Source organism: Astatotilapia calliptera, chromosome 13, assembly GCF_964374335.1.
Source record: "Astatotilapia calliptera chromosome 13, fAstCal68.1, whole genome shotgun sequence".
Classification (NCBI taxonomy): domain Eukaryota; kingdom Metazoa; phylum Chordata; class Actinopteri; order Cichliformes; family Cichlidae; genus Astatotilapia; species Astatotilapia calliptera.
Window position 1 is genome coordinate 9,011,988 of NC_137434.1, and position 26,959 is coordinate 9,038,946.

At 44.0% G+C, this 26,959-nt stretch overlaps 1 protein-coding gene across 8 annotated transcripts; it reads right to left on the reverse strand.

Annotated features, from left to right (window-relative positions):
* On the reverse strand, positions 1–25,430 carry srfb (serum response factor b). 8 transcript variants are annotated; one of them, XM_026190466.2, is made up of 8 exons: positions 24,546–25,430; positions 17,441–17,707; positions 7,734–7,974; positions 5,300–5,464; positions 4,922–5,032; positions 4,273–4,470; positions 1,344–1,420; positions 1–809 (listed from the first exon to the last, which is right to left on the reverse strand). In XM_026190466.2, exons 1-8 carry the CDS (start codon positions 25,194–25,196, stop codon positions 726–728), a joined length of 1,794 nt encoding a protein of 597 aa, XP_026046251.1. In that variant the 5' UTR covers positions 25,197–25,430; the 3' UTR covers positions 1–725. The 8 variants fall into 8 exon arrangements, with proteins under 8 accessions (XP_026046251.1, XP_026046253.1, XP_080144202.1 ...); XM_026190467.2 differs by having other exon boundaries at positions 607–809; positions 1,319–1,420; XM_026190468.2 differs by lacking the exon at positions 5,300–5,464 and having other exon boundaries at positions 10–809.
* Positions 25,431–26,959: the final 1,529 nt, after the last annotated feature.

Here is a 26,959-nt window from a genome sequence, read left to right on the forward strand (position 1 = left end):
TGTAAATAATTCTTTTTCTTTATCCAAATCAATTTCATGTACATACAAAAACCACTACGTTAAAAAAACAAAACAAAAAACAAAACAACTACATGCCGCTGCACAAAATTAACCAGGATAAAAATACAAATCATCAATTAAAAAAAAAAAAAATATGTACATTTCCAAATCGATTTTATTTTTTAAGTCGATAAGCATCTCCCCGCCCATTTACAAACCTCAGATATGTGCGCACACACTGACACATGCTTGTGCACAAACTGCTCACACTGGAACATTCAGACAAACAAATGTCTCTTTGGCTGGTGTGAAGCTGTGGCACTTTGCTGTGTGTGTGTGTGTGTGTGTGTGTGTGTGTGTGTGTGTGTGTGTGTACACACACACATGTAATTACATAATGTCAAAATAAAGAAAAAAACCACACACACGCGCAAAAATAACACCATCAAACGGCATAGAAAATAGGTTCCGATGATGGATTTAGCGCTATATCTCCTATGCATCATATATATATATATATATTCCAAAACATACTGTGTAAGGGCCTGCCACACATAGGCCCTTGATTTTGTGTGTGTGTGTGTGTGTGTGTATGTATTATAAAGTCACATTCAGAAGTATGATGTGAACCCACAAAGGAAGGCATCAATAAATAGAGATGTCAGTCAGTGTGTGTGTGTGTGTCCCTGGGTCTGCCGTGTTAAACAGCTCCAGCCGTCTGTCAGTCACTCTTTGAGTTCTGTGCTGTTCACCACCTGGAGCTCCGTCAGGTTACTGCTGCTGCCGCTCGACTGCTGGCCAATCACCATCTGGAAGGCAACAGAGCGATGTCAGGAGACACTACATCAGACAGCCATCGCACGTCATCACATCACACAGATGGAGATCCTGCTAAAGTGCATGCCATTTATCACAGAGTGATGCTGCAACAGATGCTGATGTTTTCTCTGTTATGTGTGTAGGCTGCGGTCTTATCTATTAGAAGACGTTAGATCCAATTAAAGGACTATTTCTCCTATTCCAGTTCAGTGAGGGGATTTTCCCATCTGCATATAGTATAAAATACAGATTAATTTGATATAAAATGACATCAATAAACTCCTAAATATTCAAGTTCTGGTTTCCATGCACTGACAAGGTGGTTTTGAGTCTATAGCATGTGTAGAAAACAAGTAAGACACTATGCCAGCTTTCATTCAAAAAAACAAGAGCCACAGGCTCGATAGAGCCTGTGGCCTCCTGAGTGCCAGTGCTCTGTTAGGATGCATTAGTGCGGTCACATGGCATGCTGGTTGCGTAGGGAATTTGAGAGTTTCACTTGTAAAATGCAGATCTTGCCGTACTGGGTGTAGCTGCACTGCTGAGACAGGGATCTGCACCGTGCCTGGAGGTGCTGTGAGGAACACCTGAGGGACACCACCTATGTGAAGAAAGAAAGAAAAAAAAAAAAAGGAAAAGATACATTGATTAGAATTTATTGATTACACTTTTTTAACCCTTGTGATGTCCTCCCGATTTGCATACAATGCAGTTCATCAGGGGTCAAAACAAATTGAGAAAATAAAATATTTAATTGTTTAGATAATTTTGACTATCTGAATAACTAGAGAGTGCTGTATGTTGAACTTTAGTGAGAAAGTTTTTTTTCAAGCATTTATAAATTTTTAATGGCAGCAAATAATCACACTGGTGGTCCTCAGGGGTCAAAAATGTCCCCACTTCATTTGACTGTTTTTTTAAAGTATTAAGTATAAATTGTCAATCAATTCAGTGTTACACCTTAGTTTTACTTAAGACCAACACATTAACACATAATTTACCCAACATTTTACATTTTAGGGCCACCAGACCTTCTTTACAAAAAATACACCCTGTTTTTTAGCGAAAATAAAACAAGAAAATTAAATATTTAATTAAATTAAATATTTAAAAAAAAATTTTTTTTTTAAAAATTCTCACTAAAGTTCAACATACAGAATGCTGTATGTTGAACTTTAGTGAGAATTCTTTTTTTGAACCATTTATAAATTTTAAATGGCAGCACATAATCACACCTGTGGTCCTCAGGGCTCAAAAATGACCCCGTTTGCTTTGAAGCAACAAGTATAAAATATCATCCATCTCTGTGTTTCAAGGTTTTATTCAACTTTATTCCAACTCATTGCCTGACAGTTTTCTATATTTTGGCATGGTAGGAGGGCATGAGTCTGAGTGAAGGCAAACTTTCATGAGGACAAAGGCGTGTCCATATTTGACCCAAGTGCAGGAGGAAGCTCAGGTTTATTCCTCTGCACTGGTCCCATCATGGACAGCATTCTTTCTGCAGTTGCAGGCCAAGGGGCATATACAGTAAACAAGCTGTTACAGGTGATTGTTTTCTTTTGGAAACCTGCAATGTTAGGGACAACTCGTGTCCTGACTGCAGGACAGACGGTTTGCCATCGCACACGAGCATGTTCCATGTACAGCTGGACCTGCATCACATGCTGCCCATGTTTTTGTCTCAAAGTTCCCTGGTTTACTTGGATGTTCTGTTGGAGGGGACAGAGTCCTCTGAAGGGGACTTGGTGCTCATACAGTCACATCAGTACCAGGATCTTACATCACAGCAGGAGGAACACCCACTTGTGTTTCAAGTCAAGTCAACACCAACACACATCATACACCTCAAATGGGAGCACGTTTGTGTCATGAACGACGATCATCTATTGTGTCTTTATCAAGAAATTATGTCCTTTTTGTGCTTCTATGATTAATCTTGTGTCAGCATGAAAACTTCTCTACCAGACTCAGGATGTCATAAACTGGCCGTAGCGACTCTACTGGATGCACGGCAGTAAGAATCAACACACCCACATATGCCTACAGCTGCATTCGGTCCATTTTTCTTCCTCTCTTGTTGTCCCTCCTTGTTCGTCATCGAGTTGGCTGTAGAGCAGGTCATCTGCTAATTGGATGGTTGTTGGTTCAATCTCTGTGTGCTCTAGTCTGGAGTTCTTACCAAGGTGTCCTTGGGCAAGTTACTGAACCCCAACTTGGTCTCTGATGCATCCATTGGCATGTGAACGTTAAAAAGCAGAATACAAGCAGAATACACTGTGTATAATGCTTTCAGTACTCGAGTAGAAAAGCCACTGAAGGAGTATGGGACCTGGCACATGTGCTTGGACTGTGGTAGATCATCTTTCTCTGAGGCACATGAGAGAGTCAGGCATCGTCTGTCACTGGGAAGGTTAGAAGACCAGATCAGTGTTTCCTCACGTTACTGCAAATATTCCTCTGTCTCAGCTGATTCCTCTTTCCTGCTTGATTCTTTGTCTTCATCATAATTGAAATGGATGATGTGTAGTCCTCTGACACATCTTCTATTTCAGTTTCACATTCTGAAAATTCAAGAAACTTCAAGAAGCCCAGTCACTTTCTCTCCAAGCTCCTCAGACTACCATGTCCTGGATGCCTGAGAACCTACTTGAACATAGTTCAGATTCTTCATCACTTTTCTTCACTTCATAGCCTTCTTCCACTTCTGCAGGTGGCTGATGTGCTTTTTCAGAGAAAGGGTAGCATGTGCTCTAAATATTGACAATATTTTCTATATCTTCTAACCCTGGATCTTCCTGAACATTGATTCTCCCTCCTCATTATACTAGAGGACAATATGTGCTTTGTCCTACTGGTCATTGCTTTGCACAACATGGTAAAAAAAAGTATGCTCATCAAAGTATGCAAATCTCCAGTGCAATGGAGGCTTTTGAGGATACTTTCTGTGTATGTATTATTGTAGAGTCTACCTTACAATACGAAACACTTTGATGCGGCTGTTGTTGTGATTTGGCGCTGTATAAATAAAATTTCATTGAATATAGAGCACCTGCCTCCTCATTGTGCTGCCTGTTGTGGTTGTTATGACCAGTGCTTGACCCCACACATCAGTGATCCAAGATCAAAAATGTTTGAAAACAGTATGGTGTGAAAATACGGCTCTTTGCAACACTTTGTACTTTGGGGTCATTTTTGTCCACGAGGGCCAACAACGTTATAAAATTCAATAAAAACCACATAAATAAATCAAATTACTTGAAACTTATTCCAATCATTCATAGTATAGTAATGAATAACTTCTGTTATTTTCAGCCCATTTGATGAATAAAAAACACATTTTTGATAGCAAAAGATTTCTTTAGAGGACAAAAATGACCCGTGGACATCACAATTAATTACAATGCAATCCACATGAGCCACTCAGGAAGCTGTGTGTGCTCGGAGCCTCACCTGTGTCTTGGGCTTGTGCGTGGGACACCTGCATTGCCGAGGTCCCCTGGGAGAAGGCGTTGAGCACAGCCAACCCGCCGTCTGCCAGCGTGGGCGTGGAGGCATACATCACTGTGTGCGGGCTGGGGTACATCATGTGACCTGCCACAGACGTTGGCACTGATGAAGTGACAATGGTTGCTGGGAGACTTACTGTGGCTGCAAGAAGAGCCAGAAAGGGAGGGAAGCGTCATTCAATGGGTTAAGTGGTGTTTATGCACACTGGCCAGCAGATGGCACTTCATATCTATCCAAATTCAACTGCTAACTCCTACTCATGCAATGTAGAGTGGCAATATTACTCCGTCCTCTGGGAATCAACTCATCCAAACAAGAGGAGAGCAAAAACAAACAGTGCACACAGTAAGAACACAACATATTATGACCTAAAAGGATTTTCTTACTAAAAATTAACAATCAAAAACTCACAAAGGGATCCCATTTCCACTCGCCATCATGATGGGAATAATTATGTACACTGTAGTTTTAATGTTGTGGGACCAGTGTGCAGTTTTTGTTAAACTTTGGTTCACTAAGAAAATCTACAAACCCTGTTTGGAACACGTAAATCTGCCTGAAAGACACACGAGTGTCTGTGTGGTTGGCCTACCAGTGGAGTTTGTAGAGGTGTGGGAGATCTCAGGGCTGCTGTCACTGTTGGAGGTGGGCTGGGTGTTGGGATGGACCTGGATAGCTTGGAGCTGCTGGGGTACCCCTGGGCCTGGAGAGACACAGCGGGCAAAAAGCCACTACGGTAAGTCATCAAACACCTCGCCCAGGCCCAGAAGGGCTGCAGTAGTGTGTTAGGGATGAGGGGTGCAGCAGTGAGGACAGCGAATGGTAGACGAGGTAGAAGTCATGCAAGCAGCATTAGGTGCATGATTATAGAGCAGAAAAGGGAGCGTTAGCAGTGCTAGCAGCAGAAGGTTTATGAAGACATGATTAGCACAGGACACGCACAGTCGTGGCAGCATGCAGAGCATGTCACCTGTGAGGGAGACAGCAGCAGGGAAGCGGAAGACAGCCTGCTGTCCCTGCTGTGGCTGTGGGGTGACGGCCAGGGCCTGACCATGCTGCCCCTGGAGGGCCAAGGAGTGCTGTTGCAACTGACTCAGAGGAATGGTGGGGGTACCAGGAGGGAGAGGAGTGCCTGCTGCAGGGGTGTGCACACAAATGCACGCACGCACACACACACACACACACACACACACACACACACACACACACACACTCTAAGGTTAAGTCTAAATATGAAAGGATAATGCAGTTTGAGAAAGAGCTAATACGTTCATTTCGCATGGAGTTCACTGTCACTGTTAGTCGTTTAATACCTTCAGTTGCTCGACATTTTGGCAGCACTTTAGGCTGGAAACACACTTTCTCTTTTTTTAACATTTACCAGGGCTTTAATCAATATGTTTAACGTTTAGAACACCGGCCTGATAACGTGACGGCAACCAAACAAACAGAATGAATGATTTTCTGTGAGTGAGTCTCATTTGCAAAGCGTGTTTTGTGAGTCTTTTAAACTGGATTTTTTAAATGTAGTTATTTCCTTGGACAATGCTTGATGCTCTTATGTTGGCGTGATAGCCTGACACCGATGGCATGGTGTGAATTGTGCCACCAGCGTGCACATAAGTGCACAAAACTATCAACTTCTACACATTCCTACAAGGTCAAAATTCCACAGTGTGCTTTGGGTTAGCAAGTGACGCTTTTATAAAAGGTCACCGACTGAAAATAACGCAGAAGTTGAAATTTCATAGATAGCCACGTGAGTAAACGACAAATCAGAGGTCACCTAGTGGTGTGGCGTTTACTTTCAGCACTCAAAGGTGTGTGTTCAAAAAGCTGTAAAACCTGAATCTGCAGGCGTGTGATAGGTCATGTGACGTAAACACTAACTAGGTGAAACTGTCCTTTTGTAAATCCCAAATCATCCACCTGCTGCACAACTTGTTCTCATCTTCCTCCATCCAAGTGAACTAATGCCAGCCATTTCATTTCTAGAACGTGACTCTGGAGCTACACCCTCACGTTTGGTCATATGCTCCACAGACAGTTGCTGGAGTAGGGTGGGGGCAGGCCCCTTCAAGCTGTCAGCTGAGGAGGCTTTAGTGTGGGAGGGTGTGTTGTTCCACCTGGCGCTGCTGCTATGTGCCAGACAGGTGGTGAGGAGGAGAGAGGGCGCGAGTGAGCGAGCGAGAGAGAAAGCAACAGAGGGTGCGGTGTGGGGGGGAGAGAGCGAGAGAGAGGGAGAGAGAAAGAGAGAGAGAGAGAGCGTAAAGGTTGCAGAGTAAGATGGTGAAAGAAGAAAAAAACCCCACATTTTTTTAAAAAGGCGGGAGGACAGAGGCACTGCCTGGCTGTCCTTCACACGTCAGTCAAGATAACAAATAGTCCCCATTAGGCCATCGTGTGTCTGCGCCGTCAGACGCTGTGGCGGAGCACAGACAGCAAAATCTAGTGAGTGACATTACTGTCAGTGCTAAGATAATACAACTCTGACGAGCGCTGGGCATGTTTGGCTTCACAGCTGTAGCGACACTACTGTGACAGAAGACAACATGGCAAAGACTGCCCCCACTGTCTAACAATCCTCAGAACTGTGAACAGAGCAAATAAATATTCCAAAGCATCCTATACAGAAGGAATCATTTTAAATATCTTTTATTGAATTTTTTATATTTTTAATGCCTTGACGGGCAACTGTGATCCTCTTGGAAGTGCCCCTATAGACCCGTATCTGAAAAGGGGAAGCGTAATGAACAATTAAGGGAGAAATCATTTAGACACTCTGGAGGGGACCTCAGATCGAAGCCTGCAGCCCTAAAGTCCTCACCGACTTCCCTTGGGTTTTAAAGCGTCTGCCCTAAATGAAGGGTCACGTCTCGGTCGAGACCACTCTGTCTCCACAAAGTCCGCCTCACATCCTCATATATAATGTCAGCGCAAGCCACCGATCCTTCATTGAATATTCATGACTAATTATGGCCCTTGTTCATCAGCCCTCGCTGCCAGGTCTATTGTGTCCCTCTCACCTAATTATTCCTGTCCCCAAGTGACAATCAAAGGCAGGGCCACTCGCCAACAGACGTGGCTCCCCTGAATACTGGGGGCTTTGTAAAAACCCGAGTGTTGGCTATGAAGAGCTGTTGTGTGATGTAAACAGCCCAGAGAGAGAGAGAAGGGGGGGCACGAGCACTCTGAGATGACGGCTGAGGTCACGCCGCAGTGCCATTTTCATTCTAATCAGCTAATAAGCTAGACAGCACGATGACATTAACAAAACATGAAGGCCAGCAGGAGTGTCTCTTCCAAAGGATGAGGTCAAAACAAACAAATCATTAGGAGTATAAAAACTGAGCTGTGGATGATGAGGACGAGAAGCCCGGGTGGGTGTTTGCTCTCCAACGTACCGGGCATGAACGTGAAGCCGCCGGGCAGCTGCATGACCCCCGTGGAGGCGCTGGCAGTCTTGAGGACGGTCCCGTTGGCACTGATGTTGCTGTTGGCCGAGACGGGGGCCAGGTAGTTGGTGATGGGAAACGAAGATCCGCTGCTCACCTGCATGGTGGTGGAGGTGGTGGGTACTGTGGACTGGGCGCTGCTGGCCGAGCCTGGCAGGGTCGCTACTGTGAACGTCGGCTTCAGGGCGTCCTGTGGGAAGAAACCAAAGGGTTTAGTTCGGCGTTCCCCGGCTCGTGTCAAAATTCTGAAAACATGTTCCGAACTGGAAATTTAGGACTTAATAAAGCCTCGAATTAAAAACTTCAGCTTAAATGAGTAACTGTTCAAGGTGGCGTTTTTGAGGCTAGCATTTCCAGCTCCAGAAACGCCAACAACTGCACACCTAAAACAACACAATTAATGGGGCTTTTCCTCCACGGGCAGCTGAACACGAGGACGGTTGAAGGGAGAAGCCTTTAATTCTCGGAGCATTTCAGGGACCAATGGATGGCTGACATAAACCAAAGCAGGTTTTAACAATCACAGGGCAAATGGCATAAACAAGCTAAAGAAACAGCCTGGGACTCTTCTAATTGCATCCATATGTAAAACAGTGAGCAGCACAGGGAAGCATTTCTCTGCACGACGACACCGAGCCTTGCAAAGAGCAGCGAGATGGATTCTCAAGTCAGCTCCGAACGCAGGGATTTTATTATGGATGGCAACTTCAGACTAATTGGAAAAACATTTGAAACCCCATTAAAATGCAACTCCATAACCCCCGAGAGAGGAAAAAAAACAAAAACCTATTAAAATCATAACAGTGAGAGCGAGGAACATGACTGTGCATCCTCTTTTGTGCAACACCTGACTACTCGGCATCAGCCATTTATCATCTGCAGCCGTTTCTCCTGCAATTAACATCCAGCCCTACCCGATCTGCCGCCGCTTTATAATTTTGTTGAGTTTCTATGACAACTAACTGACCGCGTAACACGGCGGCTTTGCAAAAATAAAATAATACCTTTTTGAAAAAGGCACAGAAATAAGGCAGATGAGGCAAACTTGAGATGAAAGGATGTGAGATGTAGCATCGCACCAAAGAGCTAATGCGAACATCCATTGAACCGCCGAGCAGGATGTGTTGGCGAGTGGGCTGCATGATAAGAGCAGAGTAGGCGTTAGGCCGAGACTATAAAGTACATCGAAACCCACCGTGCCCGTTTCTACACACTCGCACAAGCTCTTATTCACATGATACTAATGATCTCTAATAGCACAATGGGAGTAAGCCTACACATTAGAAGGCATTTAATAGTTGGCACGTCCATGTGGGTTCAGTGTTCTTTGAGGGCTTGAGTCCAGGTGATTGGATTCAATCAAAGAGAGCTGCATCCACATCCAACAGGGATCCTCGGACTCTTAACATTTCCACAGAGGATTTAAAAATAAAAATAAAAAAGGATTTTTAATTTCAAAAGCTAACCCTGATGTGGCCAACATATCAGCTCCCTTTAGTCTGGTTAGAAGCAGTCATCATATATCACCCCGTCTGCTTTTTTCAGCTGCATACACAATGAAATATTACATGGATATAATACAATTACCATTAACTTGCTGCACTATTTGTCAGCTGCCTATGAACTCTGGAACTTGCCCCCTACCCCCCCAATGTCATTTATACTGTCAGCAGTTTGAGGCCAGCCAACTTCCTGGTGATAAACGATTAAAATATTTGATGTTACAAGCTGGAAAAAAAAAAAAAGAAACATTCCACCTCACGTTAGAGCATATTTAGGTGGTCGGTTACGTGGCTGGATCCTTCAAAGATGCAGAGTGAGTGAATAATAAATGTATAATGTCTGGAAAACACATCTGCCTGCAACATCACACCGGCTTACTATGAGGAAGCAAGTGAAGCAAGCGTACTGCATCTTATAGGGTTGAAATTCCAAAAAAAAAAGTAAGTGTGCACCTGCTATTGATAAGAGGAAAATCATATAGAAGTAGGCGAAGCCTTCTTCTCTCAGTCCTATTGGCTTTTATATGTAACTGATAACGTGGGTGAGAGGTGGAGAAACCAGCATGCTACTGATAAGCCCTTCCAACCACACACTAGCCATGCAAACACATAAATGGAGCTACTGTAAGGACAAGCTTGCTGTCTTACGCCACACTGCAGTCTAATCAAATAGTAATATTTACAACAGTCTTTTAGCATGGCTCCGACTAATCATTAAACAAAGGCTTTTTTTTTAAAGCCTATAAACTCCTCTAAGTGTCGCAGTTAACGCAGAGTCTTCCAGACTTCACTCTCTTTAACTGTGGGGTTACAGACAGACAAGTCTGAGAAAAGCTGCTCCGCTTACAAGAATCTACAAGTGCAAAACTTTGCACTGCTCTTAGTTAGCTGGTCCACTCAACTCCAGGCTCTGCTGAGGGGCTGTGACAGTTCAAGGTCCTTTACCTCTTTAGTTAAACAGCAGCTGGAAAGTTGGAGGGGGGAGGGCCTCGCAGCGCTGTTCTGCCCTTTCAACCAAAAAGGAAAACGAAATAAATTCACACAACAACAGCCCGTCGCCCATTTGCTATACTATAACTGTCATTCATCAGCGAGTGATTGCTGACAGAGTGAGGCACAGCTGTCACTGCACCGTCCTTCTCCCAGGAGGCTTAACAATGAAACTAAACTAAACTAGACAAAGGGGGGTAACCGGGTCTGCACTGGTGCACGGGCCACAGGTATCACTGATGGCACAGAGGGAAAAAAGCAATGAGACCACAAGTAAAAATGGAGATATAAAGTATTTCATGAAAGCCAACAGAGCTTGAAGTGTAACTGTAGGGTTTTAGCTACAGTAGCAGTAGAAAGTGTGTGTGTGTGTGTGTGTGGGGGGGGGGGGGGGGGGGGGGGTAGACTGAGCAGAGTCAGACCTGTGTGTGAGGTTTGAGACAGGGGACAGGACAGGGGCAGAGTACAAACAGCTGAGGGCACAGACAGCTGGCGGGAAACCTGAGCACCTCTGAGGGAGAATTAACCCTTTCCGGCCCGCAGAGGCAGCAGGAGGCCACGTGTAAAGACGGCTGCCATCTGACACCAAGCAGCTCTCACCGTTCAGGTCGCAAAACACGACTCTGAAGCAGACAGATATGCCGCTCTGAAGAACTGCTCCGTTTTTTTTAAACGTGTGTCTTCTGCTTCCTGTCCCTCCTGAGATCCAATAGGGAGCAGGGGTTTGGCATTCAGAGGGTCAAATAGAGCAATTAGCCTTTGTGCTAGTCAAACAGTCCAGCCGTACCCCCACTATCTCTGTGACCTACATAGCCAAGTTTGCTCTGACCTACTGGTTTGTTTGACCATCTCCGTGTGTCTCCTGTTCAACTGGCCCGTCTATAAACGGTGCTGGCTTTCATTTCAGTCACGGCGGTGCATAGTAAACATAGGCCGAGGTGGTGTAATGCATTCTTTCAGAACAGAAGCGAGAGCAGAGGATCATTCTTGTGATGTAGCCAACGCTTCAGCTCTGTCATTTCCTGCTTAAGCCTCGTTCATCTCCTATCTCAGTACACGGTTACAAAATGATACAGCATATTAATAAGCATGAACTCCACCCCTTTTTACCATAACACACCAACAGTCTGTTTAGCAGATAACACTTAATATTGGCTCCGAATTAACTAGTCAGTAAGTTATTGTTATACTTTTATATTGTGTTGACTGCAGACGATATTAAGCGGCCGCCTTGGTTCAGATTACTGAGTGGATGGAAATCTCAGCAGGTACTTTTTCCTGCCCACTTACATCCTACCACATATACACAATTACCGAAATCTTAAATCATTACAATCACTGTATGCGAGTTGAGAAAACACTCACAGTCATGACTGCAACATCTGCATGAGTTCAAAGGGTAACGGTGAAAATAAAAAGGTACCAAGACTGTACCTTCAACTATTTGTTCTTATCCAACCAAATTCTCACTGGTGGTCAATCCCGACTGTGACTTTCATAGGGAGAGAAAGTTACATCAAGGTATGATCTGTTAGTTTTGGAAGAAATACCACAAGGAAAAAAACTGTGACTTGCCCAAAACGGTGACTGATAGCTAATTAATGTTTACATTTACAATGAATATTACTTCAAATGGTAAGTGTTTAAGGCTTTATGTTTTAAGTCTCAGCATAACTATGGGTAAATTTTAATACAAAGGGCACTAATAGAGGTCTCAAACTGCTCATTCATTAACAAGCACATCCATACACTTTGCTCTATGCTAAACTATCTTTCCCAACACACCCCACAAGGACTCTTTGACATGCAGACTGGAGGAGTCGGGGACGAACCTTGGTGTATTTAGGAGGTGGCCAGCCGCAGCCTCAAACCACTAACATCCATCAGTAGCAGCAGCCACACCAACCTGGATGTAAACTGCTGATCTAAATAAAAGTTGACTACAGTCGACCCTTTTATTTGTGGTTTTCAAATCAGCCTCACTATGGCTCAGAACACTAAAAACTAAACTAAACCTAACCAAAGCACGACCTTGTAAAACATCCAGCTTAGTATAATGAGGTACCCCAACGCAGCACATGAAGGCAAAATTTATAGTTGTGCAGTGGAGGGCTGAGTCGTATCCAGTAAGAAATGAATCTTTGGGAGTCAGACTGCGCAGCCCTTAGTTTGCTATGCAATCTATTTTACAAGACAGGAACATCTTTTTCCCCAGCGATGGGGGGATCTCAAGTATTACACATCCTGGCTCTCCTCTATGCACGGTGAACATATGAGATTTTAAAAAAAAAAACAGATCACACAAAATACGAGAAAAAAAAACAACAACATTCGCACATCGAGAATATGTTCTTATAGCTCTTTCATTTCTCTTAAATTTTCTGCATCCTCAAGGTTTGTGTACATGAGGAAAAAAATTAAAATAAAAGCTTCCCAACATTCGCAGGCACCAAACAAGGAGCCGTTTTAAAGGCGGAGGAAATGAGAGAGTAATTAAAAAGGGAAGGACACAAATGATTCTCTATTCATGTGGGATTAATCATTCCAAATTGAAGGTGACAACTGGCAGGCTAGTCCAGTGTTGGTTGGAGAGCCCATTGTGCAGTTTAATGGTGGCTGGCCCTCGTCTAATCTCCCATTTGCTGGCTCCCATCTCCCAGTCTGTCACCCTGCCAGCAACATGGAATTTGCAGCTCCATTTGGGACTGCTAAAAAAGGCAAGGCAGCCCAAGTGGAGGAGGTGCAGCCAATGGCGGCTGACCTGTCCAGTTGCTTGCTGCAAACTTAAGGGGGAGGTGGAGGACGGGATTGCGAGGCGGGGGGTGGATGACATGGCTTTTGTCGCAACGTTGCTTTCCACCACCTCCAGCGCGATCGACGTGCTTCATACATGTTTACAGATGTGCGATATAAGCTGTCAGATCTGTTCTTCTCCAGAACTCGGGGCTGCCGGGGAAAACAAACATGCCGCCGCTCAGTCAGGACAAGTGAGCTCACTCTGGACGTTTTCTGGTCAGTGTTGCGTGGCAAAGTGAACTGTGATAATGAGCGCAGCAACAAATAAACTTCACGAGGAGCACAACAGCAGTGACACCAGCAACCAGAACCAAAGAGGAGGGAGGGGGGAGTGAGGGATGAAGTACGGGAGAAAAGGAGAAGGAAACAGTGCGGGTGGGAGGAGGGGGAAAACCAGAGCCGACTCTGATACTGAGAATTCGATGCCAAGATAGATCATCTAAGTAAGCATAAGTTGTGGGATTTGCTATCCCCTTCCAAAAATAACCCAAAAAGCATAAGAAACAAACATCTGCACTGTAGGGACGTAGTATTACTCATAAACTATCTCCAAAAAAAATGCAAGAAATGCGCAAAAAGCAACAAATCTGCCCTCTAATGTGGTTTCATTTCTCATGTATTCCACCTTTTCCTCTTAACATGCCTCACTCAGACTCTACGTCACACATCACTCTCCCACAATTCCTTTCAAAAGTCCTGAGAGGACCGTCTTGAAGTTACTGCTGCTTTTATGTGTGCTGACAGAGCAATAACAACAAAAAAGCGAGGATTTTCCACAGTGAGTCACACACTAATCTTAATGTCTTATCGTCTCAGGACTCCTTTCGGCTCGAATAAAAGCACTCTTAGGGGGAATGAACTGATCCTGCACTGGAAGACTGCTGAACGTAGAGCCAAAGCAACGCTTCAGGAAAGAAGTCTGTGCCGACTAATTTCGACCAATATCTAGGGGAAAAATGTGAGAACATTTCCACAGCAGCTGCTGCGTTTTACCACAAAGAAGAAATCAGAGGCAAAGACACATGACAGCCCAGCTAGTGACGGATCGGTCCAGTCAGATGGAAAGAAGACACTGCGCTGCGAGGCAGAAAGGAGCTGTCCATCATTTCATAAACAACTATTTGAAATGAAGAACTCCCCTCCCCCATCATGCCAATTTACTCGTGATGTTTTATGTTTAACAGTGACGTGTGGCTTTTTCAGGTTATAGCTTAATAACAATCTATCAGTGCACAGCTTGGTGAATAGACTCATTTGCTTTCTTGCATAGGAAATCAAATGGATAAGATCCCACTACCACAGTCTTTATATTTTACCCAGCATCGCAACGTTACCAGAACTGGTTTTACTTTGTGAAATGTGCAACATGCTTACATCTATATAGCAATTGATGGATGGACCTCCCTGAGCCTGGTTCTGCTGGAGGTTTCTTCCTGTTAAAAGCTAGTTCTTCCTTCTCACCCTCCCAAAGTGCAGCATCTTTGATCGTTGGTGTTTTCTCTGTGTCGTTGTAAGGCCTTTACCTTACAATGTAAAGCGCATTGAGATGTCTGCTGTTGCGATTTGGTGTTATATAAATAAAGACAATTGAATTGAACTTTTCCAGCTGACCACTCAAAGTGTTTTAAACTACAAGTCACGCTTAATCTTTATTCTGTGTATCTCCCACTACTTTATCTGCCTCACATCCACGGCCAATTTAGAGCCACCAATTACACCCAGTATGCATGTCTTTGGACTCTGGGATGAAGTGAACACAGATACAGGAAGAACATGCAGACTCCAAAGCTGGGGTTCAAACTGAGAACCTGCTTACCTGCTTGTGACCCAACAGTGTTAAATGCTCCACTACCATGCCACTCAAATGTACTGCAGACCAAATCATTTCTCCTTTAACTTCCTAGGACCTGGCGTCCACATATGTGGACATCACATTTTGGGTTGTCTAACCCAAAATACAAAGCTTTGTTCTACAAGGGCCTGATATCCACTTACACGGACGTTATACTGCCACTGTTTTTCAAAATTTAAAGCGAATGTCCTCATATGTGGATTTCATTTTTCTCAAACAAAAATCAGGTAAAAAAGAAATCAATAAAAAATCTGGTAATTCTTTGTTTTTACATTCATCAGGTCCCAATCAGCAAAGAGAAATCAAAAATGCATGCCATGAAAGAGTTCACACATACAAATAAATCAGAAATAAAGGCTTGTACTCTAAAAGACGATACTTGCTCCAAAACTAGGGAGACTTGAGCTTTTCTGATCCAAGGAATAATTTCAGGCATAAAATCTTCCTTTTCTCCAGTACAGACAGAGCTACGCTAGCCATTTCCTTTGTTTTCCAGGCTTTTCGCTAATCTAAACTAAGCCGCTGTGTGCTTGCCTCGAGAGTGGTATTGAAAGACAATCAGTGAACTAGCTATTACACTGTTTCTGTTAAGCCCTATCAGTTTATTTTGTCATTTGATTTTATGAGCGATGCTAAAGGCACCAAATTACATCTACTTCAATCATCTAAGCTTTTCCTTTTTGCTTCTTCAAAAGGTTATCCGCTCCCCCACCAGTCTTTGCAAAACCCGGATTGTTTAGACTACAGTGGAGTGTATTCATGACATACTATTCCTGATGAACAGCGTCCAGACTCGGCAGAAGTTCACGCTGCAAGCACACACATAAAACGATCCCTCGCATTCGAGGGATCCGATCCACCTGCTTGTCCTGTCCTAACCGCCTGACGAAATCTCGCCCGCTGACGATTTCTGCTGCGTCCCACTGTACACAGGGGTTCACGAGGTCTCACGCTAGCCTCCCACACTCAAAACTGCAGTTGGGGGTGGTGGGTGGGAGTGGACGCTCAGAGGTCACAGTATCACAGCCAGTCACCCAAATAGCTGTCACATGAAATGGGACGAAAAATGTTTCCAATACACCCGCTCATATCTACTTCCAGAACCCACCCCCTACCCCCCCACTCCCTGCCCTCCATATCACTAAAATGAGAGGAGGTGGTGGTGCTGGTGGTGGAGGAGGGTGTGTGTGTGTATGTGTGTGTGTGTGTGTGTGTGTTGGGGGGGTGAATCACAGGACTCCAAAGACAGCTGCAGCTTATAAGGAATGTGAGGGGCCTCAGCCAAGAGTGCAGGCAGGGAAACCATACCATATATGGCAACAGAGGCAGAACTAATTTTTATCAATGAGCAGAGCGGGCATGAGAGTGGCTTAACATGCAAAGGTTGATCTCCCATCCCTGACGATGTATGGCATGTGTTAGTTAGCGCCTTGTGAAAACAGCATGCGGGCAAACAGTATGGAAGTGTGCGTCTTCAAAGGGGAATACTTAAGCTGGGTAAACAGTCGAGGGAATCCAGCACGTGATTGCACAAAGCTGACAACAGCCACCGATCAATTCAACGCTAACGCTTCAAACCCTTAGATGTTTTAAAGTTCAACGACACAGAAACCAAACTTTTTCATTCAAACTTAAAATAATAATTGGGAGAAATTAAGTGAAAGGTTACCTGTTGTATTATTATTGATCATTTCTATAATGACGCAAATTGTGAAAATGCGCAACATCCAAATATTTTAAGACTCACACATTCTGTTAAACAACTCAAAGTGAATATCAGACGTCTCTGTCCCAAAAATCAAACGTAAACAGCAAAAGCCTCCATATAGCAGACGGCGTGTTTCTCGTCCAAACACAGCCCAGGCCTGCAGTGATTTATCTTCACGAGTGTTACGAGGTTTTCCTGGATGAGGGGTCAAAAAGGTAAAAGTGAAGACGGCTCTCTTTTTGGTGGAGCGGGGATAAATTCTGCACGTCTTATCCGGCTTTCCCTTCTGCACGAATGCTTTGAAGGACTACTGAAGACTTCTTGGTTTCACTGAAAAAAACGATTTGGTGCCCAGAACCAAACCGCGAGCCCAAACCAGAAGCCTCACATGTTAACGGGCAAAAGTTCAAAAGTGTGTTTACAATAGGACAAAGATTATTTTCCACAGCTGCTTGTGGGTTTGATTTATTTGTTCTCCTTGTACGCTGGCCTTTTCTGGAGAGATTTCCCATTATATCCATTAGCGACTCTACTGTGCTTTATGAGGGGTTTTGGGGTTTTTCTTTAATTTGCACTGAAATCCATGTCTCTATTAGAGAACAGACAGTGAGTCACAATGACTTTAGTACCTGAACGCAGGAGAGATGAGCTGTGGAGACAGATACAGGAGTGAGCGCAAATTATTAATAGTTGACCTTTGCTCTTTTGAAACGAGGCAGCGAGTCTTATTATTTATTAAATGTTTGTATTTTTTGTCTTGGCCAGCTGGAGGACCGGCCTGCAACCGCTTTCACTTTATGATACTCACCTTTGTGTCGCCCATGCTCTCCGACTCCGACACCTGGTAGGTGAGGTCAGTCTCCTCAAACCCGGTGGCGCTCATGCGCTGATCTGTGGACGGGTCGGAGCGCGGCGGAGAGTCTGGCGAGTTGAGGCATGTCTGGATCAAGGCTTTGCCCGTTTCACTGGTGATCATGGGCTGGAGTTTGCGAGTAGCAAAAGTGTACACGTGACCCGTTTCGCTGGCCACAAGTAGCAGAACCTGGGTTCCCGTCAGGGTGGAGAGTTCATAGGCCTGAGAAAGTGAGAAGAAGATGTGATTAACCGACCGAGAGAACGGGCCAAGAGTCGAGCTAGAAATCCAAACATCAAAAAAAAAAAAAAAAAAAAAAAGAGCTAGTTCGCCAAATTAGGGCTTGGATTACCTTCACATCATGTGCAAATTAACCCTAAAAATGGAGGAGGGAATGAATCTGTGGGAAAACAGCCAAGAGAACACTAGAATCTATAAATACTTCTTTGGTGGACTCTGACGTATAGCACAAATGAAACTAAAATAACACAAGATAAGGCTTCCCAGAATAGAGAGTGTGATATAGTCGAGAGACTGATTGCAGGAAAGTGCAAGCTTGATAGACAGGGGGAATAGTAGTAACTGAGTCTTGACAGGAGGAATATTTTAAACACTCAGAGGTGGCTGCCTGCAAAACACGAGGTCTCCGTCGCACTCCGCCGGCTCGTCATTCATCGCACAGCTTGCAGACACTCGCATTAAAGCTCCCCAGAGCGAAGGGAGAAGCACACCGAGATTCAGCTCCATCCAACGCACACACACGACCGAGTGCACCCTGATGCTGCACTCGGTGTGAACTCCTGAGAAAGCCTTTATCTACATGAGTCATCAGTTATCTGGAGGATGCTCCTGGTGCTGCGAAGGCACAGTGCCGTTACCATCGCCTTGGCAAGCACAGCGTACCCAGAGCCGAGCTGACAGATGTGCCGTTGCAAGGTGGAGCGGAACACACTGTCAGACGCAGCAAAAAGGGGGAGGGGGAGGACATGAATCACATTCAAATTAAAGCGTTTTATTGAGCAGTTATAAAACCCATGTCGCTGTCCGAGTCTACTCCACCATAGTGTGCTCATTATGGACCGTATCTGTCCTGTCTTCACTATCTGACCACATAATCGGCTTTAGTGTGCAGTAACATGACGACAGAGAACATAAAGGCTAATGATGACTAGCTGCAACTGCAGCGGCTCGCCGGCACGCTGCACTTATTTAACCTGAACGATTCGACTCCGACTTAGTGCTGCCTGCAGAGGAGGGGTCCCTAACAACAGAGCTCGATGTTTGGCCAACATCCATGACAGAAAAGGAATAATTTATCAAGTTGAGAGTGCTATGTGGCAACACAAGCTACATAGTGCTTTAATAAGTTTCCTTGCTCTGCTGATTTTCACATAAATATTTATGACTGCAGGGCGTGTGTGTGGTGGTGCTGCTGGTGGCGGTGGTGTTCCTCTGACTGTAATTGGTTCTTATGCCACAAAATATGCCAGCCAGGTCTATTTATCAAATAACTGAGAAAAAAAAGAAAAGAAAAGACCCATCCACAAACAACTGAAAGTAAATGTAGTTTTAACCCACTCCCACCCAAAAAAGGGTTTTCAGGGTTTGTCTTCTTAATTAATGCAAGTCCCAAACTTAGTCTTAAGAGAAGTCAGCTGTGGGTTTAAATCCCTTGAAAGTCTTGGTTGGTCTTCCCTTCTCATGCAAAGGCGCATTCAGCAATTTTACAAAGATGGCCACAGTAAGGATCAATCGCTTAACTCAGCGGCCCCCAACCTTTTTTGCGCCACGGACCGGTTTATGTCCGACAATATTTTCACGGACCGGCCTTTAAGGTGTCGCGGACAAATACAACAAAATAAAACCAGTACCGGTACCAAAAAACAGAAGATTTATTCATAACACAAGGGAAAAGACCCAGGGAAACCGAGTTAACGATAAAAACGCTAAAGAGAAAAATTAAGATATAAACCGACAAAACCCCTGAAAACCATATATTTCACACCCAAGCCTCAACTCCCGCGGCCCGGTACCAAAAGACTCACGGACCGGCCCGGGGGTTGGGGACGCTGGCTTAACTTACATACACTAGTCAGGTACAACTTGCAAATACTTGGTTGAACCCTTCTGCCTTCAGAACCATCTTTGTGGAACTGTCCCATGATGTTAATCTCCCATTCCCCCACATCCCAAAGTGCTCTACTGGACTGAGATCTGGTGACTGTGGAGACCGTTTGAGTACAGTGAACTTATCGTGTTCAAGAAATCAGTAAGATGATCTGAGCTTTGTGACATGATGCATCATCCTGCTGGAAGCAGCCTAGAGAAGATGGTTACACAGCAGTTATAAGGAGATGGACATGGTCAAGTAGGCTATGCTGTTTAACAGTTGGTACTTGATCGCCCACACTATGTTGTTTGCACCATATTCCGATCATACTATTTGCATGTTGCAGAAGAACTCAAGACTCATCAGATCAAGCGAAATTTGTCTGATTTTAGGCTCGGTTTCATGTTCTTAGCAGATAAGGTGGCACCAGTGGGGTCTTCTGCATCTGCGGCCTATCTACTTCAAGGTCTGACATGTGATGCATTCAGAGATGCTTTCCTCCATATCTTGGTTGTAACCCGTGGTTGTTTGAGTTACTGTTACCTTCCTATCAGCTCGAAGCAGTCTGGTCATTCTCTTCTGACCTGTGACATAAACAAGGCATTTTCACCCCGTGAACTGCTCCCCATCTCTCTTCTTTGGAGCATTCGCTATAAATTTTCGATGGTTGTGAAGAAATCCCAGCAGATCAACAGTTTCTAAAATACTCAGACCAACCTGTCAACAACCAGGCTTCAATCAGTTAAATCTCCTTTCTTGTATATTCCTGAGCTCCATTTGAACAGCAGGTCGTCTTGATCATGGCTAATGTACTTAAATGTATTGAACTGCTGCCATGTGATTGGCCGATTAGACATCTGGGTTTTAAGAGTAATTGAATAAGTGTACCTAATACAGTGGGCAGTCAGTTTATGTACAGCAGCTATCTCAAGTGCTGAAAATAATATTTGTTCTAACTTTTCAGAGATATTCTCAGAAGGATTTGATGATTGTGTTACTAAATGTTTTATTTTATTTTCAGACCAAATATGCTACTTGAAGATAAGAAGCAGGGCTCTGTGAAATTGGCAGCCATCCTTTAATCCTCTAAACTTTAGTAGACTAAATTATTCATCATGTAGCTGAAAAATCTAGGACTGACCCATACTGAAGTTCCAATTTGGCCAAAGCCAATGCCTCTCCTTTTTTGTATTTCACGCTACCATTAAAAAACCCCCAAAACACTAAAATATTTAACACAGCAGATGAATATCAGCCATTCAGCTGAGACTAAATGCAATCGTATGTCAATGTATTCCTGAGGAAAAATGAATAACTGCCAGATACACAGTAGTTTGCAGTCCTTCACCTTCTATGTCAAGAAATAAATAAAATACTAATAGAAAGTTCCTGAAACCTAACACTGTGCCTTAAAAGTCTCATAAAATCACCAAAGTTATAAGAAAAAGAAGCAGAAAAATGTATTCTTTACTCAATTTTATTTATATAGCACCAAATTGCAACAACAGTATTTTAAGGTAGAGACCCATTAATAACAGAAAACAAAAAGTCCCAAAAATCATATGAATCCCCTATGAGCAAGCGCTTTGGCGACAGTGGGAAGGAAAAACTCCCTTTTAACAGGAAGAAACCTCCAGTAAAACCAGGCTGAGGGAGGGGCGGCCATCTGCCACAACCAGCTGTGGGTGAGTGAATGAAGACGGGAAAAACACATGCTGTAGAAGAGAGCTGGAGATTAATAACAAATAATTAAATGCAGAGAGGTATTTAAAGACATAGTGAGTGAAAAAGGTGCTGGAAACCCCCCAGCAGCCTAGAACTATCACAGTGTAACTACTAAGGGAGGATTCAGGGTCACCTGATCCAACCCTAACTATATGCTTTATCAAAAAGGTATCAAAGTTTAAAGCCTAATCTTAAAACTAGAGACAGTGTCTGTCTCCTGAATCCAAACTGGAAGCTGGTTACACAGAAGAGGGGGCTGAAAGCTGAAGGCTCTGCCTCCCAGTCTACTATTAAAAATCTAAGAACCACAAGTAAACCTGCAGTCTGAGAGGAAAGTGCTCCAATGGGGTGATACGGTACTATAAGGTCACCGAGATAAGATGGGGCCTGATTATTCAAGAGCTTGTATGTGAGGAGAAAGAAAAAAAAAAAAAAAAAAAAGTATGTGAGGAGAAAGATTTGAATTCAATTCTGGATTTAACAGGGACCCAATGAAGAGAAACCAATATAGGAGAAATATGCTCTCTTTCTAGTTCCCATCAGTACTCTCACTGCAGCATTTTGGATCAACTGAAGGCTTTTGAGGGGCGGTAATGCCATCCAGAGAAAGCATCTGGGTAGAAACTGTGTTACTAAGATTTTATTGGGGCAGAGTACAATAACCTCAGTTTTATCTGAATTTAGAAGCATAAAAAATTAGAGTCTTTAAAAGATTTCTGCAGTTTAACTAATTGGTGTGTGTTATCTGGCTTCATGGGTAGATAAAGCTGGGTGTCATCTGCATAGCAGTGAAAATGTATGCTACACCTTCTAATGATAGTGCCTAAGGGAAGCGTGTATAACGTAAACAGAATTGGTCCTAGCACGGACCCCTGTGGAACTCCATAATTAAACTTACTATGTGAAGAGGACTCTCCATTTACATGAACAAACTGGAGTCTATTAGATAGAAATTATTCAAACCACTGCAGCGCAGTACCTTTAATACCTACAGCGTGCTCTAATCGCTGTAATAAAATGTTATGATCAACAGCATCAAACTCTGTACTGAGGTCCTGCAGGACAAGCACAGAGATGAGTCCACTGTCAGAGGCCATGAGAAGATCATTTGTAACCTTCACTAAAGTGGTTTCTGTACTGTGATGAGCTCTGAAACCTGACTGAAACTTTTTAAATAAACCACTTCTCTGCAGATAAAAGGAAGTTTGGAGATTGGCTTGCAATTTGCTAAGGACGCCGAGTCAAGTGGTGGCTTTCTAAGTAATGGTTTAACTACCTGACGGCCTGTGGTACATAGCTGATAAATAAATATAGGTTTATCCTTCCTTGAGCAGTCTTGCAGGAATTCTGTCTAGAAGACGATGGTTTGGAGCAAATAATGTGTGTGACGCTGACAAGTTATGATTTCTCTAATGGTTACAATTTTATTTGTGAAGAAATTCATGAAGTCATTACTCATAGGCACAAAAGCATTTTTAAAAAAAATGTAATATTTCAATTAAATGACAAATCATTCTTTCATTAAACTCATCAAAGCAGGAAAAACTTTAGGTGTAAGTAATAGCATAATGAATATATGGACGCACTCAATTTAGCCGAGGCCATTCCACAGCACTGCACCTGAGCTGAGTCACACATAATGTTCTTCATACCACTTGTGCTGCTTTCCCCACTATAGAAAGTCATATCATATATGCCACATATTAGTACTAATTGAGTAACCCTGAACCTCAAACTGACGTAATTATTTAACAGTGTGTGTTTACAAGGCTGCAAGCTGAGGCACACATAAGAAGAGAACAAACAGGCCTGTGCTACACTAACTGCATCCTTCAAAATGAAAGTGGGCTCATCCTAGACCAATCTATGAATCTTCCCACTCCACCCACCTGTCATTTTCTGTGATGGCTGGCATAGTGTGGGCAACCTTTTCAAAAAAAAAAAAAAAGAAAAAGAAAAAGAAAAGAAAACCATCCCCACACTGTGTCAAATAGTGTTCATGTTGCCAAGAGCCTACATAAAGACACCTCAGTTTCCACGACAACAGTCTGGGATACATAAAAAGAGAGAAACACAGCAGAGCGCATGGTGCAGCCGAAGAAACACAGGGACAAGTTAAAGGAAAGAGGGGGGAAAAAAAACTCCTGGACTCCAATAAAGCACCTCTTACAAGTGTTTATTTAAAGTCATGATGAAAAGTGGTCGAGTCCACATCACAATAACTGCTGGGCTTGTGGTCAACAGCTGACCCCAGCTCAAGTAATCCACTCTCCGTGACTCTATACCAAACGGTGGTGTTTTATTGTGGCATCAAATCATGTGGGTGAGCTGTGAATTTCCTCAGAAATGTTGCTTTAAGGAGACAGTAATGAGAGCAGTTATGACTGAGAAGCAAGGTTTGTCATCTTTAATGTCGCCTGCTTATGAGCAAGAGTCAACTGACAAAACTGGAAACCAGGACAAGTCATCAGTGAGACTTAGACGTCTGTGTAATGTACAGCACCATAATGCATGCACAGACAGACAGCACCCCACCACCACCACACAACCCAGGCTTCTCGCTTCTGTCTCAGTGTTCTTTGACCGTTCTTTGGTCTGTTTCCCTGGGGTTTAGTTAGCTGTTGGCACATACAGGCCGACTGCTGCTTACTGCCACATGGCTGCCGCCTGTAAGCAGTGACGGAGTGAACAGGCTGTGACTTGTGATGAGAACTACATCTAATAGTTGCAAGGATGTCTGTGAAGGTGTGTGCGGGTATGCATGCATGAATCAGTTTATACGTTTCTGTGTGTGATAGTTGGGATTGGGGGTGTCATAAATAGACCTGTCATTTGCTCTATTCTATTTAAAGCCCAGTGGCTGTCATGAATGTTCTGACTTCCTCACATCCACTGAGTCACTTCTGGACCACAATGGCTTTGTCTTTCATAAGAAATACACTGACACAAGACTGACATCAGGTCAGCAGCATGTAGGCTCACATGAAAAAAAAGAAAAACCCCAACCCAAAGTCTTTCTTGTGGTTATTGTAATAACAGATGCACACTGTCCCAGGGTGTTGTGATTTTTTTAAAAGGTTATTAACAAGTGCACTTCCATGAATGACTGCAAAGCACCCTACAGTGTGACACTGCTGTACTTCCAGGCCAATCAACAGCTAAAAGAGACTCTCAAATCAAACGCTGGCGCAGCTGGATGAGATCCAGACGCATCACCTGACTCACCTTCTTCATTATGCCCGTCTTCCTCTTACTGAAAGTGGTGTACCGTCTCAGCTTGTTGTCAATAAATTCCATCTTTATCTTTACGCGTCCACGTGTCTTCTTGCCCGGCTTTGCCCCGGCGACCCCTCCGGGCACCATGCTGTAACCTCCGGGAGATACTCCTACCTCCTGCCCCGACACCGCAGCCTCCATCTCCCCTCTCTCCCGCTTCACCCCTCTCCTACTGTCCCCAAGTGAACCCACGGGTTCGTCATCATCTCCGGAGTCCGAGTCGTTATCTGAGCCGCTGCACAGAGGCGCACTCTCCCGGTCCGGATCGAAGCGGGTTCCGTGAGGCAACATTACTCCTGGACTTAAGCCCACCATGCTGCTTTGAACGGAAGTCTGAAGAGGGTTTACACCGGTCCCGTTCCCCGGCCTCGCACCTCTCGGACCCCCTGGACCATTAGCTCCCAGCATCCCAATGGTATCTCTGTCCCCCTGTCGCCCTGCAGCACCGGTACTCTCGCTGACCCCGGGTAGAGCTTGCCCTGATCTGACAAGAACGGGACGAATCCCGCTGCCGACCAACCCCGAGCCGTGTCCTGTGGTACCCCTGCCTGAACCCGAGCCGTTTCCAGGTGGTGCCGATCCAACCTGGCTCGGTAACATTATATATTTACTGGAGCGAGTTTTTTAAACACCAGCCAAGACAGCTGGATTCGGTTGCCTCGTAAATGACTGATAAAACGCATACACGTCCGGGCCACGATATGTAAACAAACCCGACCAAATGATGGTTCAGAGACTCCAGGAAATTACCGAGACAAACTTTCGAAAGTGATGCTGCCCCCAAGACCCTTCAACCCCGGCTCAGTTTGCTTCACCCTCCTCCTCTATTTCCAAAACTCTGAGCACTTTCTCAAAAAGGAAAGCGCGAAGAGCGACCTCCATATTGCTGCGCCACGTCACCTAGTCCGCCATGTGAACCGAAAATAGCTCGAGTGTCGATTTGCTCGCACACAAGTCGAAGTTTCTCTCAGATAATGTTACAGTATTTCTCTTTCCGTGTGTCACAAACGAACATAAACCTCAAAATTTAAGACAGCGAAAGCGACAGCGGAGTAATACCTCAGCCGAGGAACTACTTCCCTCCTTATAAAGAGATACAATGTTTCCTTATTTGGTGCTGTCTCTCCTTATTTGGTGAGTCACAGCGTCGTGTACGGATTGGCTGAGGATTATCTGAGGAGTGCTGTCATTGGTCAGCGAAGCACACTAATTAGAATAAATACCAAAATGGTTGCGCTAACCGACAACGTCACCGTGGAGAAGTAAAAAGGCACTAACATAACAAAACATCCAACTTTTATTTTATTTATTTATTTTAATTACCCACAGGTTGTGGCGCCTATACCACACAGCAAACTCCCATTTTCCCGGAAGTTGAACTATATCATCTCCTTTTATCTGAAGTGCATGTGTGCGGCACTGTTACTGTAGATAATTCAGCAATATGAGATCATTTAAGGTGCCAGATTATCGCACATCGACTTGAACAGGTAATGTAACTGTAATAGGCAAGTTCCTTTGAGTATGAAGCCTGCTGCTTCCTACCAACTTTTTAATAACGCCACTGTAAAGCAAGGTGCAGTCACTGTCTGTTTACTTCATCTTGCTCACCTTTGCAACAGTTCCTGCCCACTTAGTAAAATGTGTTACCAGTGTCGTCAGAGATGGCTTCCTCCTCTACAAGTGGACCTGACAGCAAAGAAAAAACAACTTAAACTGATATCATTCATCATTAGGTTTTCTTTGAAACGTGTAATCCGTATTCATTTAAAAGAAGAAAAAGGTATCAGAGGGAAATCAGTCAGAGGCACTTAGGTGCACTGTTTGAAACGATGGAACAACCTCCACCCACCTGGTCTTACGGGCAAGTTAAAACAAACGCCAGAGTTTTGAGGCATTTGAAAATGGTTCACTGGCAGGATGCTCAGGGGATTTTTATTGCAAGTGAACTACAAAATCGAAAGTTCGGTGAAACGCAGATTTACTCGGAAAATTGTTATAACATCACCGCAGTGGAAAGACATTTATTGCGTTAACAGACTCATTTCTATTCAGTGTTGCTTCTCGGTATGTCACGCGCACCGAACGAGGCCCAAAAGTGACATGCGCACGGTGCTGTGTGCAGATCCATCAAAGCCCCCCCCCCCATACACACACACACACACACACACACACACGCACGCACACACACACACAAATTGCACAGTGCTCAAAGTTAGGAGGAGACCCATAATGACTGAGGGAGTGCTAAAACTCACTAAGCACATAGACCCATTGAGGAAACTTCTTTAAAAGCTAGTTATCACATTAAACTGTAAACAAATTATAATAGGGAAAAAAATGTTTGGCAAGCCTCAAGGGTC